The sequence below is a fragment of the Muntiacus reevesi genome, chromosome 8 (genome assembly GCF_963930625.1).
Source record: "Muntiacus reevesi chromosome 8, mMunRee1.1, whole genome shotgun sequence".
In the NCBI taxonomy this organism is placed as follows: domain Eukaryota; kingdom Metazoa; phylum Chordata; class Mammalia; order Artiodactyla; family Cervidae; genus Muntiacus; species Muntiacus reevesi.
Genome location: NC_089256.1, coordinates 35,667,995 through 35,685,031, shown reverse-complemented (window position 1 = coordinate 35,685,031; position 17,037 = coordinate 35,667,995). Strand labels below are relative to the sequence as shown.

The following is a 17,037-nucleotide window of genomic DNA, read 5'->3' as shown; positions in this document are numbered from 1 at the left end:
GCACTTTAAAAAAATCTGTGTCCCAATTATTCATTTACAAAATGGGAATAAAATAATAACTTAAGCATTGTTGACTGTTGTGTAAGGAAACATAAGGTGTTACTCCTTAAATGTGTTGATATATAGTCAGTACTCACAGATCAGAATGTCGGGCTTTATTATTAACCTGTGATAGCCATGATAGTTTTCCAGAAAGACAGTAGAACCAACAACAGTTAGTTCTATTGGAATGGCACTTAAAATGATGATGTATGTCAGGATGAGCAAAAAGTGTGGCTACAAATACATATGTTAAATCCTGCATGTTGCCTTTGCCTCAGTTTCCCCATTCACTTGGGTAAGGAGAGATTGAACTTTGGAACTGGGGGAATAGAAGATATACTGTTAAATGACCTGCCTCAGACACATGTATGGCTTTCACTTTTCTTAGAAAAGCTTTATTTTCTTTCTGCTGCTCTATTCAGTTTTAGGGTATAAGAGTCACACACCAGAAGTCTTGCTTTGTGTAGATGTCTTTAATAATACAATTTTCAAATTAGTTATTCTTTGCAGTGGGAAATGGGAACAGAGGACTCCAGAAAGTGAATTCAGTATATTCTCTAAGAACATCTTAAATGATAAGGCCCTACACATTCTTAACCATAATAAACCTGAAGTGAAGGCATTTAAATTATTACCATGCCAGCATCTGAATTTGGATATTGGTTGAGGTGTAGAAAGCATTATGGGTTCTAGACTGTCTCCAGCATCCTAGCTGTATAATCGCTGGGGCTTTATTTTTTTTCTCTGCAAAAGGAGAATGAAAACACCTGCTCTTCATAACTTACAGCACTGTTGAGAGCTTTCAAGAAAAAAATGAAAGTGCTGATCCAAAGCAAGCTGGCAGCCCGTTTACAAGTTAGAGTTCAGAAGTTCTGGCTTCATTTTGGAATGTTCACCAGTCTACACAAGCTCCCCTGAAAGATAAGCACAGAGGAAGAACACACTCAAGGTTTTCTTCCTTATTTTGAGGCCAAAATAGTTCAATGTAGTTGCGGTTTCATATTCCCCAGACCAATTTTGGGTTTCAGAACCACACTTACGATGGCTGGAGGAGAAAGATTTATGTGGGCATGGTGGGGGTAGCCTCAAGTAAGGATTCTACGTGAGTCCCCGGAGCTCGGGTGGATTCTGCCCCCACCCCCCACCGTGCCAGACACTCTGGCCTGGTTTTTATTTCATTAATAAAATATGACCTCACTTTTCTTTTGTAATCCAGAAACATGAGGATACATTTGTTGCAAACTGCATGCAGATAAAAGGGGGGTGGGCTTCCTTTCAAAACTACATCCTCTTAATAATAATTTTTGATCTACTAGACATAACAGTAGTGCATTTCTTGTTAAAACAGCAAGCTTTTTTTTTTTACCAAAATGAAAAGAAAACATTCATTTCTTTATAAATAGTTTAAATAGTTTAAATACATATTTCATACCAAGGATATAAAAATAGCCTCTCTCTTTTTTTTTTCTTTTGATAAATAAAGACATATTCATTTACATGGCAAATAACGTGCAATAGCTGACCTCTGGCCACCGGCTCTGTGTGACTGATTGTCTAGGAGATGACATGCAGTGATAATTGTCCACTCGCCTTCTATTTTTGAAAAACAGATCAGCAGGAGCTGTGTACTCCCAGAGCCCACGCTATGGATATTGGTCAGGAGGGACACGCAGGCACTCAGGAAAAACCTTTGCTGCTCTTCTGAAAAGCCACCCAGGACTCGAGTCCACACATTCTTCGTCTGGGACTTGTAGCTGCTCAGACCCTCAGGGTCTTTGGACTTTTACCAAAGTCTGTCAAACAGACCAGTAACTTAATACCTGCACAGGTAATGGGCCCTACTTTGTCGCTAGGATGTAGGAAGTGTCTGCTGCGGGATGGAGGTGGTTCTCCTGCCCTGGGGCCCGTTTTCCTCGGCTCTGCCCAGTCTTCAGGCTGCCAGGGGCAAGCGAGGCCACCCCGGGCTGGCATCCCGCGGCGACGGGCGGAGGCGGGCGCCGCCCAGGTGCACTGCATCATACGTGCACGGCTCTGTCATCTTTCACCTCTGCTGTGCTTGCGACCATTTCCAGGGGAAAGTTCTCCAGGGCTTCGGTGGAGACCGATGCCCGTCCTTCCCGCTCCCAAGATCCCGGCAGGTTTTCCAGACTGAAGGAACTCACGGCACCCTGGCCCAAGCTCCCCTCCTCGGATCTGCTGGGGAGAACCAGATGCAAAGACGTCTCTGAGGAGGAGCAGACGGAGGAGGAGAGGGTGGCCGAGATGGACTGCAGCGGCGTCAGCGTCGTGTCCGACTGTGGGGAGACGCACCTGAGAAACTGTAGGCGACCTTCCTGGACCACCGGGCAGTGGGCAGGCGCGTGGTCCAGGCTCGGGGAGGCGCTGAGTTCCCTGCCCGCCGGACTCTGCTCCTGGGCGCCCGTCCGCTGGGGGCTGCCCCCCGCCGAGGAGGGCCCCGCGCTCCATCTGTCGGGGGTGACGCTCCCCTGGTACAGCGAAGCTGGGCTGTACGCGGCGCCGGCGGCTTGCAAGTGCAGACAGGGCTGGTGCGTGCTCCAGGCCGTCCTGCCTTGGAAACCGGAGGGACACAGAGGGGCGGTGTGCAGAGAGCAAAGCCGGGACTGCTGCTGCGGCGACAGGACGTGCTCGAGAAGCTGCATCACCGTCTTCATGTCCCTGCCGAGCTGGGAGACCTCCTGAGTCAGCGTGGTTACCTGCGGGGACAAAGCAGAGCGGAAGGCAGCGGTCAGACCAGCAGGATCGCGATCTCAGAGCGCGGAAGGGAAGGGACGTTTCTCAGTCAGAAGGTCCGGAAGACGGCTTCGCCTCCAATTCCAGACAAGCCCGAAGGGTGACCGAGGAACGGAGCACCTGATCTAAAGCCATCCTCATTCTGAGGAGACCTGGAGAGACACAGTCTGTTTTTTTTTTTTTTTTTTTAATTGTATACCTTTATTATTTTTTTTTATTGAAATATTGTTGATGTATAATGTTTCAGGTGGATAACAAAGTGATTGAGCTCTACACGTGAGGGTTGGCCTAAAAGTTCATACTGGAACTTTTAGGCAAACGCAATACACACAGACACACAGACACACACATACACACATTTGGGGCTTCTTCAGTGGCTCAGTGGTAAAGAATCTGCCTGCAATGCAAAAGCCACAGGAGACGTGGGTTTGATCCCTGGGTGGAGAAGATCCCCTGGAGGAGGGCATGGCAACCCTCCAGTATTCTTGCCTGGAGAATCCCCATGGACAGAGGAGCCTAGTGGGCTACAGTCCATGGGGTTGCAAAGAGTTGGACAAGACTGAAGCGTCTGAGCAGGCACACACCCATACACACACATATATTCCTTTTCAGGTTATTTTCCCTTAAAGACTATCACAAACCATTAAGCAGACCACCCTGGGCTATCCAGCAGGTCCTTGTTGTTTTTCTAGTTTATATACAGTAGTGTAAATTAGTAAACTCCTAATTTAGCCCTGCCCGCCCCTTTCTGTCTTGGTAACCATAGACTTGTTTTCTATGTCTGTGAATCTCTTTCTGTTTTGTAAATAAGTTCATTTGTATCATTTTTTAAAAAAGATTACACACATAAATGATATCATATGATATTTGTCTTTGACATTCTTAATCAGTGATTTGAGAGTTCTTGGACAAAATTAGACATGTAGGTCCATCAACTCTGGTACCTCTTAAATGCAGCGTCCTTTGCTTCCTCTGAGCTAGTGGGCTACTCCAGGGTGCACGGCCCCCACCCCAGACATCTCAAAGCGATGTGCGGAAGTGAGTGTTGTGTGTAAAGCGCTCAGCATGCTTCCTGCCCAGGGCAGACACCCAGTGAATGACAGCCCCCCTCCTGCCATTTCTGGTCACCAGCTGCACTTTTCTGCACTTTATTCAGAGACACATTGACCAAGGGTAGGGAGGATGGTCATCAAGAACTCACACCAGATTTGCTAGAATTTGTCTATAGGAAAAGGGAAAGTTGCAAAGTGATAGATAGAAATGAAAAGATCTTCAAGGTGACTCTAAAGATAAACACCATGGGGACCCAGGAGGTTGGGATCCATCAGTGATCCCAGAATCACTGTATCAAACACCTGCAGAATTACTGATACAACTCCAGTTGTGCAGTATGAGCTTTATTTACTTTTCTAGGTGAGACACAGTCTATGTAAGATTTTCAAAGGAGACGTGACCCTCAAGTTCTCAGGAACACTGAAGAGTCCTCATTATCTGTTTTACACTTGAACTAATACTGTAATTCACGGGAGGGTTTATTTTCCTAATAACCACACTGCTTTTTTAACCATGGATGACCACCAGAAAATTCAGTTTGACTTCAATCCAGCTTTTCTGGATTTTTCAAAGTGAGGAAAACCTATATTTCAGAAAGTAGGACACACACCTATTTTCTAGTCTTTGGTTATATTCATAACACTCATGCACATTATAACATCTTGGCTTCACTGCTATAAAACTATTTTATAAAGGACTTCCCATGCCTTGATCTTACTGTTGTGAACCACAAATTCCAGCACAAGCAGCTGAACCCATTGGCCAAATACCATCAGAAAACCAAAGAAGACCAAAGGGCAGTTCAGTTCCAATGAAGCCAAAACCAATGTTGCTGTTTCAGTTAGGTTTTGGGTAGACATTTTCTTTTTCAATATATAAGTATACATTCCTAATTCACCCAGTAACTTCATTCAGTCCACTTCCTGTAACTGCAGTCTGAAACTAATTCTCCCTGGCAGGCCCATCAGGAGGTAGTGCCAGTCAAATCAGGCATTTTTAAAAGGCCAGAAGGAGGTTTTTCCATGTTTCAGACAACCAACTGGTAAAACCTGCCTTGAAATTGCCAGACCAAAAATATTTCTGCCTTGCAGTTAGTGTGGAACTCAAGGGACTCAATCTAATACCTGCCCAGGCTTTTCAACAGATCTAAAACTTTTGGCGACAAAAAAGATACCTCTGAGACTCACATTTAATAAGAGAAACAGTGAATCTGAGACAGTCTATGTGTTTTAAAATTTTCACTGCAGGTTGTCAATTTCATACCCTGCCAGGCCTCAATTCCAAAGTACCCAGACCGAAACAAGTCATCTCCGCATCTCAGCATGGCAGGCATTCACCCAGGCCTCTGTCTTCAGTTGATTAGCTCTTCTATCAAAATTTCAGAAGAGAAAGGTGATACTAAATGAGATGTTTGAAGGATATGATAACCATTCACTCTTGTAGGTTGTCTAAGTTAATGCCTGTATCAAATTCACCGGGGCTCAGCTCCCAGTAAAAATGCTTCCAGGTGGCCTTAGCATTGAATAAAGACATAATCTCTGAAGCACGACTTTGCATTTTAGACATGTCAACAGTTATACTCAACAAATAAGTAAATAATACAACATGCTTTTAGGTACACTTTCCTTATTAGACTGACAAACAGTCCTAAGAGCATTAGGAACACACTAGTATTTTCCCATCTGTGAAGTGGGGACACTAAAGCTCAGAGGTTAACTGACATTTAAAAAAATTTGGCTGCACGGGGTCTTGGTTGGCTCTGAGTGCAAGGGCTTAGCTGCTCTGCAACATGTGGGATCTTAGTCCCCTGACCTGGGATGGAACATACATCTCCTGCATTGCAAGGCAGACTTAGCCACTGGGCCACCAAGGAAGTCCCTAAATGACATTTTAGGTTCTCTTATTTCATGACTGACAGTTTTTGGTAGGGGGTTCCAGCTTTCTAGGTTTGGTGCTTTTTCTATTACGGTATCTTACTTCACAGAAGAGAAAATATTGGTTAAGAGTTGAGAGATTTTTGCTAACGTAGTCAGCATTTGTGAAGAGCATGGATGATACAAACGGAGACTCATGTTTAAAGTTGTCTGAAATTAGTTCATTGTTTTTAGATTCCACATATAAACCGTATCATATGTTTATCTTTGGCTTACTTCACTTAGTATGATAATCTCTAGGTCCAACTTATATACAAAAGAGAAACAGAAACACTGATGTAGGAACGAATGAAAGGGGGAGCGGAGGGGATGAATTAGGATTTGGGGACTAACGTACACACACTATTAAACAGATAATCAGCGAGGATAACTGATGGTATAACCGTCAGTTATAACTGACCGTCAGATAACCGTCAGATAACTGACGGTATCACCATTTGTGATAACCTATATAGGAAAAGAATCTGAAAAAGATTCTCTCTCCCTGTGTCTCACACACACACACACGTATGTATGTATGCATTTCCCTGATGTGTCAGTGGCAAAGAATCCGCCTGCCAATGCAGGAGATGTGGTTCTCTCCTTGATCAGGAAGATCCCCTGGAGAAGGAAATGGCAAGCCACTGCAGTATTCTGGCCTGGGAAATCCCATGGACAGTGGAGCCTGGAGGGTACAGCCCACGGGGTCACAAAAAACTCAGATATGACTGAGCAACTGAACAACACATATGTACAACCGAATCACTTTGTTGTGCACCTAAAAGTAACATGGCATTATCTGAAATGGTAACCGAATATCAGATAAGTAAGTAGTATCATCTCTAAAAACAAGAGACCAATTAAGCCCAGTCAAGTCTCTTCACAGCAAATTATATGAATGGACCACCAACAAAAAAGGTTTGTAGAAAGCAAAAATCTGGAACTGGGCAATACGTTAATAGATATGCTGCTGACAAACTTCTTTTTTTTTTTAAGCATTCAAAAGAAACCAATATTTTCCCATGGTTGGGATACCTCTCCATGGCCACATTCTTGACGCTGAACTTTTTCTATGCCACGACTTTGAGGCCCTGAACTTTGCATGGGAACTCCAGAATCTTGAATGGCTCCAGGAATGTAAATAGCATTAATATTTTCATTAAAAAATTACTACATTAGCTTGAACTAAAAAGAAGCAAAGAACCCAACAGAGCTTTCTTTAGCTCTATTTGCATAATGTTCACTTTACGTTGGGGAAGATTTCTGTCACTGTGTCACTGGGGACACACCCCTGCCCCTTGTTAAAGCTTCATATGGAGTTAATCCCTGTTAGGTAGGGGCCTCCGCCTTTGTAAGCACAAAGCCACCAGAGAGACGGCCTCTCCTGTAGGTGGAGACTGGCGTCACAAAGGTGATGACGTACTGCCGCACAGAATACGGTAGAGCTTCAGAGCACTTTTATTTTTTGTGTCCTGCTGGGCTCACTAACAAAATTCATTCTAAAACAGGAAGGGCTTTACTCTTAATCAAATGCAGAAAGCAAACATGCCAACTTCACTACTTTTCAAGGATGGTAGGGCTCAAGGCTTTTTCACAGTATAGATAAGAAGATGATCATTAAAAACAAAAAAAGGTTGTTGGGACTACTTCGTGATCAAGGCTAAGTCTGCTTAAGGAGATACCTTCAAAATACAACATGAAACCGGAATGCTGCAGATCGGTCAATAAAAGTAAATAAATCACTCAGACCCAATGAACCAATTTTTTTCCCATTTACCTCAACTTCTTGAATGTCTTCTGTCACTCATATTAGAAAGCAGAGCTGGGATTACAAAGCACCTCACAAGTCTTGCTTGGTATTTTTTAGATCATTATTTTTAAGATTGAAGTATAGTTGATTTGCGGGCTTTGTAGGTGGCGCTAGTGGTAAGGAATCCACCTGCCAATGCAGGAGACACAAGAAACAGGGGTTCAATCCCAGGGTTCGGAAGACCCCCTGGAGGAGGGCATGGCAACCCACTCCAGTATTCTTGCCTGGAGAATCCCATGGACAAAGGAGCCTGGTGGGCTGTGGTCCATAGGGTCATACAGAGTTGGACACGACTGAAGTGACTTAGTATGCATGCATAGTTGATTTACAAAATTGTATTAGTTTCAGGTGTACATAAACTGATTTAGTTATACACACACATATATATTTTCAGATTCTTTTCTCCCATAGGCTATTACAAAATATTGAGTAGAGCTCCTGGGTGCTTGTTGTTATTTTATAGTAGTGTGTGCATGTTAATACCAAACTCCTAATTAATCACCCCCTATCTTTCTCCTTAAAACTCAACATTCAGAAAACAAAGATCATGGCATCCAGTCCCATCACTTCATGGCACATAGATGGGAGAAACAGTGGAAACAGTGGCTGACTTTTTCTGGGCTCCAAAATCACTGCAGATGGTGACTGCAGCCATGAAATAAAAAGACACTTACTCCTTGGAAGGAAAGTTATGACCAACCTAGACAGCATATTAAAAAGCAGAGACATTACTTTGCCAACAAAGGTCCGTCTGGTCAAGGCTATGGTTTTCCCAGTGGTCATGTATGGATGTGAGAGTTGGACTGTGAAGAAAGCTGAGCGCCAAAGAACTGATGCTTTTGAACTGTGGTGTTGAAGACTCTTGAGAGTCCCTTGGACTGCAAGGAGATCCAACCAGTCCATCCTAAAGGAGATCAGTCCTGGGTGTTCATTGGAAGGACTGATGCTGAAGCTGAAACTCCAGTACTTTGGCCACCTCATGCGAAGAATTGACTCATTGGAAAAGACCCAGTGCTGGGAAAGGTTGAAGGCGGGAGGAGAAGGGGATGACAGAGGATGAGACGGCTGGATGGCGTCACCAACTCAATGGACATGAGTTTGAGTAAACTCCGGGAGTTGGTGATGGACAGGGAGGCCTGGAGTGCTGTGATTCATGGGGTTGCAAAGAGTCGGACACGACTGAGCATCTGAACTGAACTGAACCCTTCTCCTTTGGTAACCATAAGTTTATTTTCTATGTCTGTGGATCTGTTTTTCTTTGTAAATAAGTTCTTTTGTATCATTTTTTTTAAGATTCCACATTTACATGACATCATAAGACATTTGTCATTCTCTGACTTAGTGTGATAATCTCTAAATCCATCCATGTTGCTACAAATGGCATTATTTCATTCCTTTTTGTGGCTGAGTAATACTCCGTTGTATATGTAAACCACATCTTCCTTATGCATTCCTCTCTCGATGGATGTTTAAGTTGCTGTAAACAGTGTTTCCACTTGGCTCCATAATGGCCCACTTTCTGCATTTCCCCCTCGCATACCACCCATCTGAGTACAGAGCGAGCCACATTGTACTGCCCTAGTGAAGGCTGTTCCCCTGAGTGGGGCTCTTCTCCTCAGCCGCCTTCCATCTGGTAACTTTCTCTCCCTTCAAACACATAATCCCGCATTTCCTCTGCAGCGCTTTTCCCTGACACCTCACTGATACTCACAGAGCAGTTTAAACCTTAGACTGGGCTGTCTGCCCCAAGGAAGCTCTGAGTTCCATGAGAGTAGTCCGGTATCTCCTGGACTCAGGGCAATGCCTAGAACACAACATGTATCTGGTAAATCTTGAATGTATAAATGAGCCATGGATTTACATGTGTTCCCCATCCTGAACCCCCCCTCCTACCTCCCTCCCCATCCCATCCCTCTGGGTCATCCCAGTGCACCAGCCCTGAGCACTTGTCTCATGCATCCAACCTGCACTGACGATCTGTTTCACCCTTGATAATATACATGTTTCGATGCTGTTCTCTCAGGTCATCCCACCCTCACCTTCTCCCATAGAGTTCAAACGTCTGTTCTATACATCTGTGTCTCTTTTTCTGTCTTGCATATAGGGTTATCGTTACCATCTTTCTAAATTCCATATATATGCGTTAGTAAACTGCATTGGTGTTTTTCTTTCTGGCTTACTTCACTCTGTATAATGGGCTCAATGTATGGCAAAAACCACTATAATATTGTAAAATAATTAGCCTCCAACTAATAAAAATAATTGGGAAAAAATAAAAAATAATAAAAAATAATAAATTGAATGTATAAAGGAATTTAGTTCTTGCCATTTTGAAGGACTTAGGTTCTCACATCACCTTCAATATTTATTTTATGTTATCTCATGATTTTGCCATAAATAATATGCAGGAAAGATTCCTACTACAAAATTATGTTGGAAAATCTGTAACTGGTGCCCTTTACCTCACGTTAATATGCTAAAAGTAAGTATTATGACTGTTAAATTTTTTGTATATAAATTTCCTGAATCAAATTCTTGGATATTTCCCAGTTTTTATGAGCAGGAGGCATTCCCACTGCTAACAATCCTTTTGATTTTATTGTGTTTCCTTCATAATTATAGAAATAGGTCTCTTTTGGCCAAGACTTCTGCTAGACTTCATTTATCCTACTGCTTTGTCACTTATCCCAACCTAAGCTTGTTTTCCATGGGTAGTTTTGATTCCCTGAGGAAATTTTCTCTGTTTACTGACTCCTGTATCTCATGATTACATGCAGAGTGCCAAGTGACAAATTCAATTAAGTTATTCAGAGTTGTTTTATCAGCTGAAATTTGGCAAAGCTTTTTGCACCCCTGGTTGCCATTCTTCATGGCCATTTTAGATGTGGCTTTCTGATCATTGATACTTCCAAATATAGTAAGGGAACCATAGCTTATTAATAATACACATTATTCTTTTACTTGTGTATTAAGTTACATTTTCTTAACTCACTTTCCCCTCTTCTTTCTCTTCTGTCTTCTCGTGTGTCAGTGGATAAGAATCCATCAGTCTTTAAAACTGTTGGCCAAACCAGTTTACCATTACCATATGTGTAGGCAATTGTCCATATCCAAGATTTCTCTAGCCCTTCTAAAATACCAACTGTTAGGAAGAAGAATTGATGGAAACACCATATGTGCTTCCAAGTAGTTCATTCTTTTAGCCAAAACTTTGGAGTATCTAAAGATTCTTCCCTTCTCTCTTCTCCCAACACCACACAGTTAACTGACAAATCAAGAGGTTTGGAAGGTTTCCTGGCAGTGTGTTCCCTTTTTTGAGCAGCATCTCCATCATGATAGGAACGTATGTGTACCAACAGACCCCTCAACTGTCCATGATAATCCACACACTGATCTCGCCCTACTGCTAAGAAGGGAATCAGGAAGTACCACAATTTTTCTATTTCTGCCATATCCATGTTTCCTCCAAGCTTCTGTTGGCCAAGAAATTATCATCACCTACATTTCCAGAGTGCCTGGGTTTCCCCTTTCATGTTTAATTTGTTTCATTGATGTGATAGTACATCTCATCCTCCTGAGTCATATCTCAACAAGGGCTTTGTTGTGACAATTAAATCATATGATGGATGTTAAAGATTACCCCCCAGGGGACTGGTGGTATGCCAGCATTTCAAGTGTCTGAATTTAATAATGCAACACAGTCACTAAACTTAGTTAAAACTCTATGGTGGGGAATACTAACCCAGGAAACACCAAGCCCAAAGGAAATAAAAGTCAGCTATCTCCGTAACGCCTCTTCAGCCTTATCATGGAGAAGTAAACCATCCCTGTTAACACTTTTACATAATTAATATTGGAAGAAACAGAGTCTCCATGTTTTAGCCTTGCCTTGTGTGTATCTTTCCAGGAGCAAATGGCAATAGCAGTAGTCAGAGCTTTTGAAAATTTTTAATTAAGGTCCTGTACCCTTAAGTCTGGGGCTTCTCCAGTGGCTTAGTGGTAAAGAAACTACCTGCAATGCAGGAGCCGCAGGAGACATGGGTTCGATCCCTGGGTTGAGAAAATCTCCTGGAGGAGGGCATGGCAACCCAGTCCAGTACTCTTGTCTGGAGAATTCCATGGACAGAAGAGCCTGGCGGGCTACAGTCCACAGGGTCACAAAAAGTTGGACACGACTGAAGCGGCTTGGCACACACGCATCCTTAAGTCTAAGTTTTGAGTAACTGCAGTTAGATGGATTAAGAATTCTCTAAAAATGATGTGTGAGCTAAAATACAAGGATATGCAGCTTGGTGTTGATAAGAATTGAGTAAGGTCCAGTGTGGGACAGGGGTGGGGGAAGGTACAATGGTCTTTATCTTTTCATAGTAGCCCAAGGCCTTGCACAAACCCTGCCATTGACTGAGTTGTTCAAAAAGCTTGTTTGGCTTTTCCTGTTACAGTATATGGAAAAGCCCAAGTGAACTTTTTGGCCAACACAGTGCAAATCTTTGTTGATACATGAGTAATTTAATAAACGATAAACTGCATGGTTAATTTCTTACTATGAGTTTATTATTTTCACTTGAACTTAAATAACTTTCTCCAATTTTCTCTAAATAGCACTGCAAGACACAGAGGTGTCACTATAACTCTAGCAGGTAAGAATGTCGCATGTGATCTCATCTCACAAAAGCCCCCATCACTTCAAAACAGCAGATTTTGAAAACATTGTGTTATTAAACATGGCTTAAATAATCCATCTGTGCTGTTGGTGTCCTATGGTCCAATAACACCTGAATGGCCAGCTTTTACACGGAGATTACAGGAGTTTTGGTACAAGCACAGATTTGCTTTTATAGTGTCTCTTTGAATTGTGCCTTTTGCAAATAGGAGTGTGAGTTTCGTAATGAAGCCCAGAATGTGTCTTTGACAGTATCTTTCATTTCACATAGAAAATAGCTTCATCTTATGTTATTCCTGTTTTACATTTCTTCATCTCAGTTACCGGTATGGTATGATTCATGGACTCTGAGTGTAACTGAAACTTCAGTTGATAGAGAAAAAACATGATTTCCATTTCTGTGCATTCAGTGAGCAGATGGGGAATGCATCTGTTGATAAAATCTTCTTAGCTTGGAGAGTTCTTGACCTGTCACTCAATTTTTGCCAAACATGTACACATTTTCCTGCCAGACACAATTTTCCTAAATTCAGGGGTGCTAATTACACCAATCGTCTCCCCCTGCCATGAACACATATACATTTTTACAAGCTCTGATTCAGGTAATTAAATGGTCTTTCATTTAATCCATTGTTATGTTGCGTATTTATCATGGGATTCAGACAAGTTCAATCAAACTCCATAAGCAGGCAAAACAAAAAAGACGATCGGCATAATTTCATCCTTGTCTTCTTTTGCTTCACAAAGCATTCAAAAACAAGTGACAGTCTTTTTATCTGTCAGCTAAAATAATAATCATACTCGGCACTTGCATAAACTTCAGCCAAATTAAGATCTCTGTGCCGTTACTGACGAAAGTTGTAAATCTCGTCTACAGCTGGAGGGACTAGGATGCCGGGGGGTGAAGCGGCTCATCCAAGGTCACATAGGAACAGTACCAAGGCCTTTCCTTTCGCAGGTGCAACTGATGTTTCTCAAATCATAAGAGAAGAATACAAGTCTAGTGTGACCAATGCAAAATATGACCAGTTACAGTCTTGAAAGCGGTTACTCTAATGGTTTCAATGAATTTCTGCAAGCTCAGGCCTTTGGACCCAACTGTATAACTTTAGCTGTACTATGCGAATTCATTATTTATCTACCCTTTCGTTGCTTTCCTCATCTACCATCCCGCTTCCTGTGACAGTTTGATTAGCATCTGAATTGCTGTCTGGCTCGGGGATCCTCACCACTATCAGGAACATGAATACCAATTGCCTGTCAAGAGTTAATGTAGAGAGGAAACACCCTGGGATCTGTCAGCGTGTATACTGAGATCAGCACGTGTGTGATGGGGCCTGGGATTCTGCATTTCCAACAAGTCCCCAGGTACAGAGCCAGAACCCACTGGGTTCAGCTCTGAGTCAGTAATCCTGTTTTTATGGATGTAGTTCCTAGTCTCATGGATGTGGTCATTTTGGTTAACTCTTCATAGACCAATCTTTCAGTAACAGCTTAACATTTAGTCAACCTTTTCAGTTCCTCTAGTGTTTACGGGCTTTGCTTGTGGCTCAGCTGGTAAAGAATCCGCCTGCAGTGCGGGAGACCTGGGTTCGATCCCTGGGTTGGGAAGATCCCCTGGAGAAGGAAAAGGCGACCCACTCCAGTATTCTGGCCTGGAGAATCCCACGGACTGTGTAAGCCATGCAGTTGCAAAGAATCAGACATGACTGAATGACTTTCACACACACAGTGAGTTTATAGTTGGAGATTTTCATCTGTTTAGACCTTTCTATCAACATTGTTTTGTAGTTTTCTGTATACAAGTCTTGTATCTCCTTGGTTAATTTTGTTCTTAGGTACTTTATTTTATTTATACTATTGTAAGTGGGACTGTCTTCTTAATTTTGCTTTCTGGTTGTTCATTGTTAGTGTATCATAATGCAATGGGTTTTTGACAATTGCTTCTGTACCCTGCAACTTTATTGAATTTGTTTATGAGTTCTAAATAGCGTTTTGGTGGCATTTTGGGGGTTTAGGGGTCTTTGTTCTTAATGGATCCCTGAAGTTGAGGATGTGCCAAGACCCATCGTTGTGTCAAAGCAGAGGACGTCAGTGAGCGCCGAGACGCAGGCTGGTGGAGAGCTGGGCCCTCGGGAAGCGGCTGGGAAGTATGCAGTCCAACCCCTCTTGGGGAGAAACTGAGAGATGGGCATTTCTGCTGAGCCCAGGTATAGAGCCTTGCGGGCGCCCTTTCCAACTGCTTCTTTGCTATAGTCTGTGGGGGCTTCTAAGCACAAGCCCCACCGGCTCACAGAGCCAGGTGCCTTGGAGACCTGTCTGCCAGGCGGGAGCCTTAGAAGTCAGGGGTACTGGGTGTGCCATTTAAACCCTTCAGTCTCAGAAAGAAGCTGCAAGTTGGGAGTCCCCCCACTCCCGATGGTATGGTGCTCTGCCAGGGATGACAAAGATGCATCTCAGTGTTCCCTGCCTGTTCTCCTGCAGGTGTTGCTTCATTACCCATGTGCAGCAGTCACCCCGCTAATCTCTGCATTTCTCTGAATTATCCTGTGTGTGGCTGCACTTTTGGAGAAGAAAGATTTAGGTGCTTCCTGTGGCACCATTTTGGAGCATTGTTATCATTTTATGTATTTCTTATCTTATCCAGGCAAGAGTACTGGAGTGGATTGCCATTCCCTCTTCCAGAGGATCTTCCTGACCCAGGGATCGAACCCCGGTCTTCTGCACTGCGGGCAGATTCTTGACCACCTGAGCTACAGGGAAGCCCTCTCTTATCTTTACTGAAGCTCAGATTGTCCCGTCTTTGGCCACGGAGCCAAGTTCTTTCAGCCTCTCGCTAACAGGGTGTGAAAGTGCTCTTGTGATCTGCACACTAAGGTCTCCCAGATGTGTCACAGGTGCTTCATGCCCCACAACTGGAAACAGCCGTTCACACAAGAAACTCTGCTTCCTTTAGTGGGAAATGGTATTTCAAGGCCACAACTGAGGCACAGAAATTGTCACTGTGATTGGGCTGGCCATTGTTTTTCTTCTGTGTCTGTGAAAAGAACTTGGAGATGTACACATGTTGATGATAGCATGTCAGTTCATATTAGGATTTCTAATTCCATTTCAGGACCGTAGGGTTCTTACTTAACATTTTTCCATACTATGCTTATATCTCCTTTATTCTGCACTGTGGATTCTGGCTATTGAGATACAGAGGATGATAGAACTAGGATATGCTATAATTACAGGCATACATCATTCTAACGTGCTCTGCTCTATCATGCTTCACAGATGTAGGACTTTTTACAAATCGAAGATTTGTGGCAACCCTGCATTGTCAGGTGATGGCTAGCACTGTTTAGCAATAAAACATTTTTTAAAAAATTAAAGCATGTACATTGGGTTTTTTAAGGCATAATGCTATTACACACTTAATAGACTGCAGTATAGTGTAAATGTAACTGTTATATGGATTGGGAAATAAAAAACTTGTGACTCACTGTCTTGTGATATCTGCTTCACTGCAGTGTGTGGGGCTGAACCTGCTACTTCTGAGGTGTGTCTGCATTCAGTTGCTCTACACTCCCATTACTCATGCAATAGGCTCAGCACATCAATACAGTACTACCATTGCAAATTATGATTATTGAAAACAGTTAAAAATTTCTGGCATATTCTATGAGCATTCTCTCCTCACTCCCCTCATTTTTTTAGGTCTGCTATATTTACATTGTCAGGGTATCTGGCTCTTGACAACATGCATTCTCCTCCTTTGACTTTCATTCAGATTTGGTGCTATAAATAAGTACATATTTTAGTGTTGAGGAACTTGTCCTATGACAGTTTTTTTTTTTTTTCAAGTCATCTTGGTTTTCTGAATCTTGTTCTCTAGTACATTTTCCCAGAAATGTATATGGAAAGAATAGTCCCTGAAATCTTTTGTATTGATAACAGCTTGATACTTGTGGTCATTTTTGCTGAATAGAAAAATCCTTACTTTACACTTTACTTTCTTAAGAATCTTATGTACTTTGCACTTTATTCCATCTTTTTGCATAACATGTTGCTGTGTGAAAGTCTAATGATAGTCTAGATTTTTCCCTTGCAAGTCTTTCATAAGATCTTTTTTGGCTAGATGTCCAAAGGATCTTTTTTCTTACTTTAAAGTCTAGCAATTACACTATAGTACATAATTTCAATATGTAGTTTCATTAAAAAAAATTAGGACAGTTTTATTGGAGAATCAGTTTTAGTGTTTGTATAGAAAGTCTATACAAGAAAGTCTAAACTTGACTTTCTTCATCAGTGACCTGTATTTTTCACATGTTAGATCTTTTTTGTGTGCATTTTAAATATCTGTCACCTTCCCTACAATATTTTTTAAAAAGTACTCTTCAACCAGATTAGATCCATTACATTTTCCTTCTTTTTCATCATCTGCTTTGACAAACTTGTTTATTTGTTCCTGCATTGCTACAATTTCTACAATGATCTTTTTCTTACTTCTAATTTCTTTTTGAATTTTTTCTAACCCTTGAGTTCTATCATTTTATGAAATAAGAAAGAAGAATCTTAAAGGGTCCAAAATTTTTAATTTCTTTAAAGCATAATATCTGAAACATGTGCACATATTATTTGTCTGATAGTTATTTAGATATCTGTTACCACATAAATTTCTATATATTTAAATTAGCCCATGGTTAAAAAGAAAAAACAAAATATTCAGTATGCACAGTAGTCTTATTTTTACAACAATGTCTATATACCTTTAATGAAAAAACCCAAATATTTTACATGAAGAAAAGAACTAGTTTTCA

General features: G+C 42.0%; 1 protein-coding gene across 1 annotated transcript in view; it reads right to left on the bottom strand.

The window, feature by feature from the left end:
- Positions 1 to 2,057: 2,057 nt before the first annotated feature.
- Positions 2,058 to 17,037, bottom strand: part of KCNH8 (potassium voltage-gated channel subfamily H member 8) — a 445,541-nt gene continuing 430,561 nt past the window's right edge. Inside the window, exon 16 of the mRNA XM_065943173.1 lies at positions 2,058 to 2,756. Coding sequence (XP_065799245.1) covers positions 2,058 to 2,756 — 699 coding nt within the window. The remainder of the gene's footprint in view (positions 2,757 to 17,037) is intronic.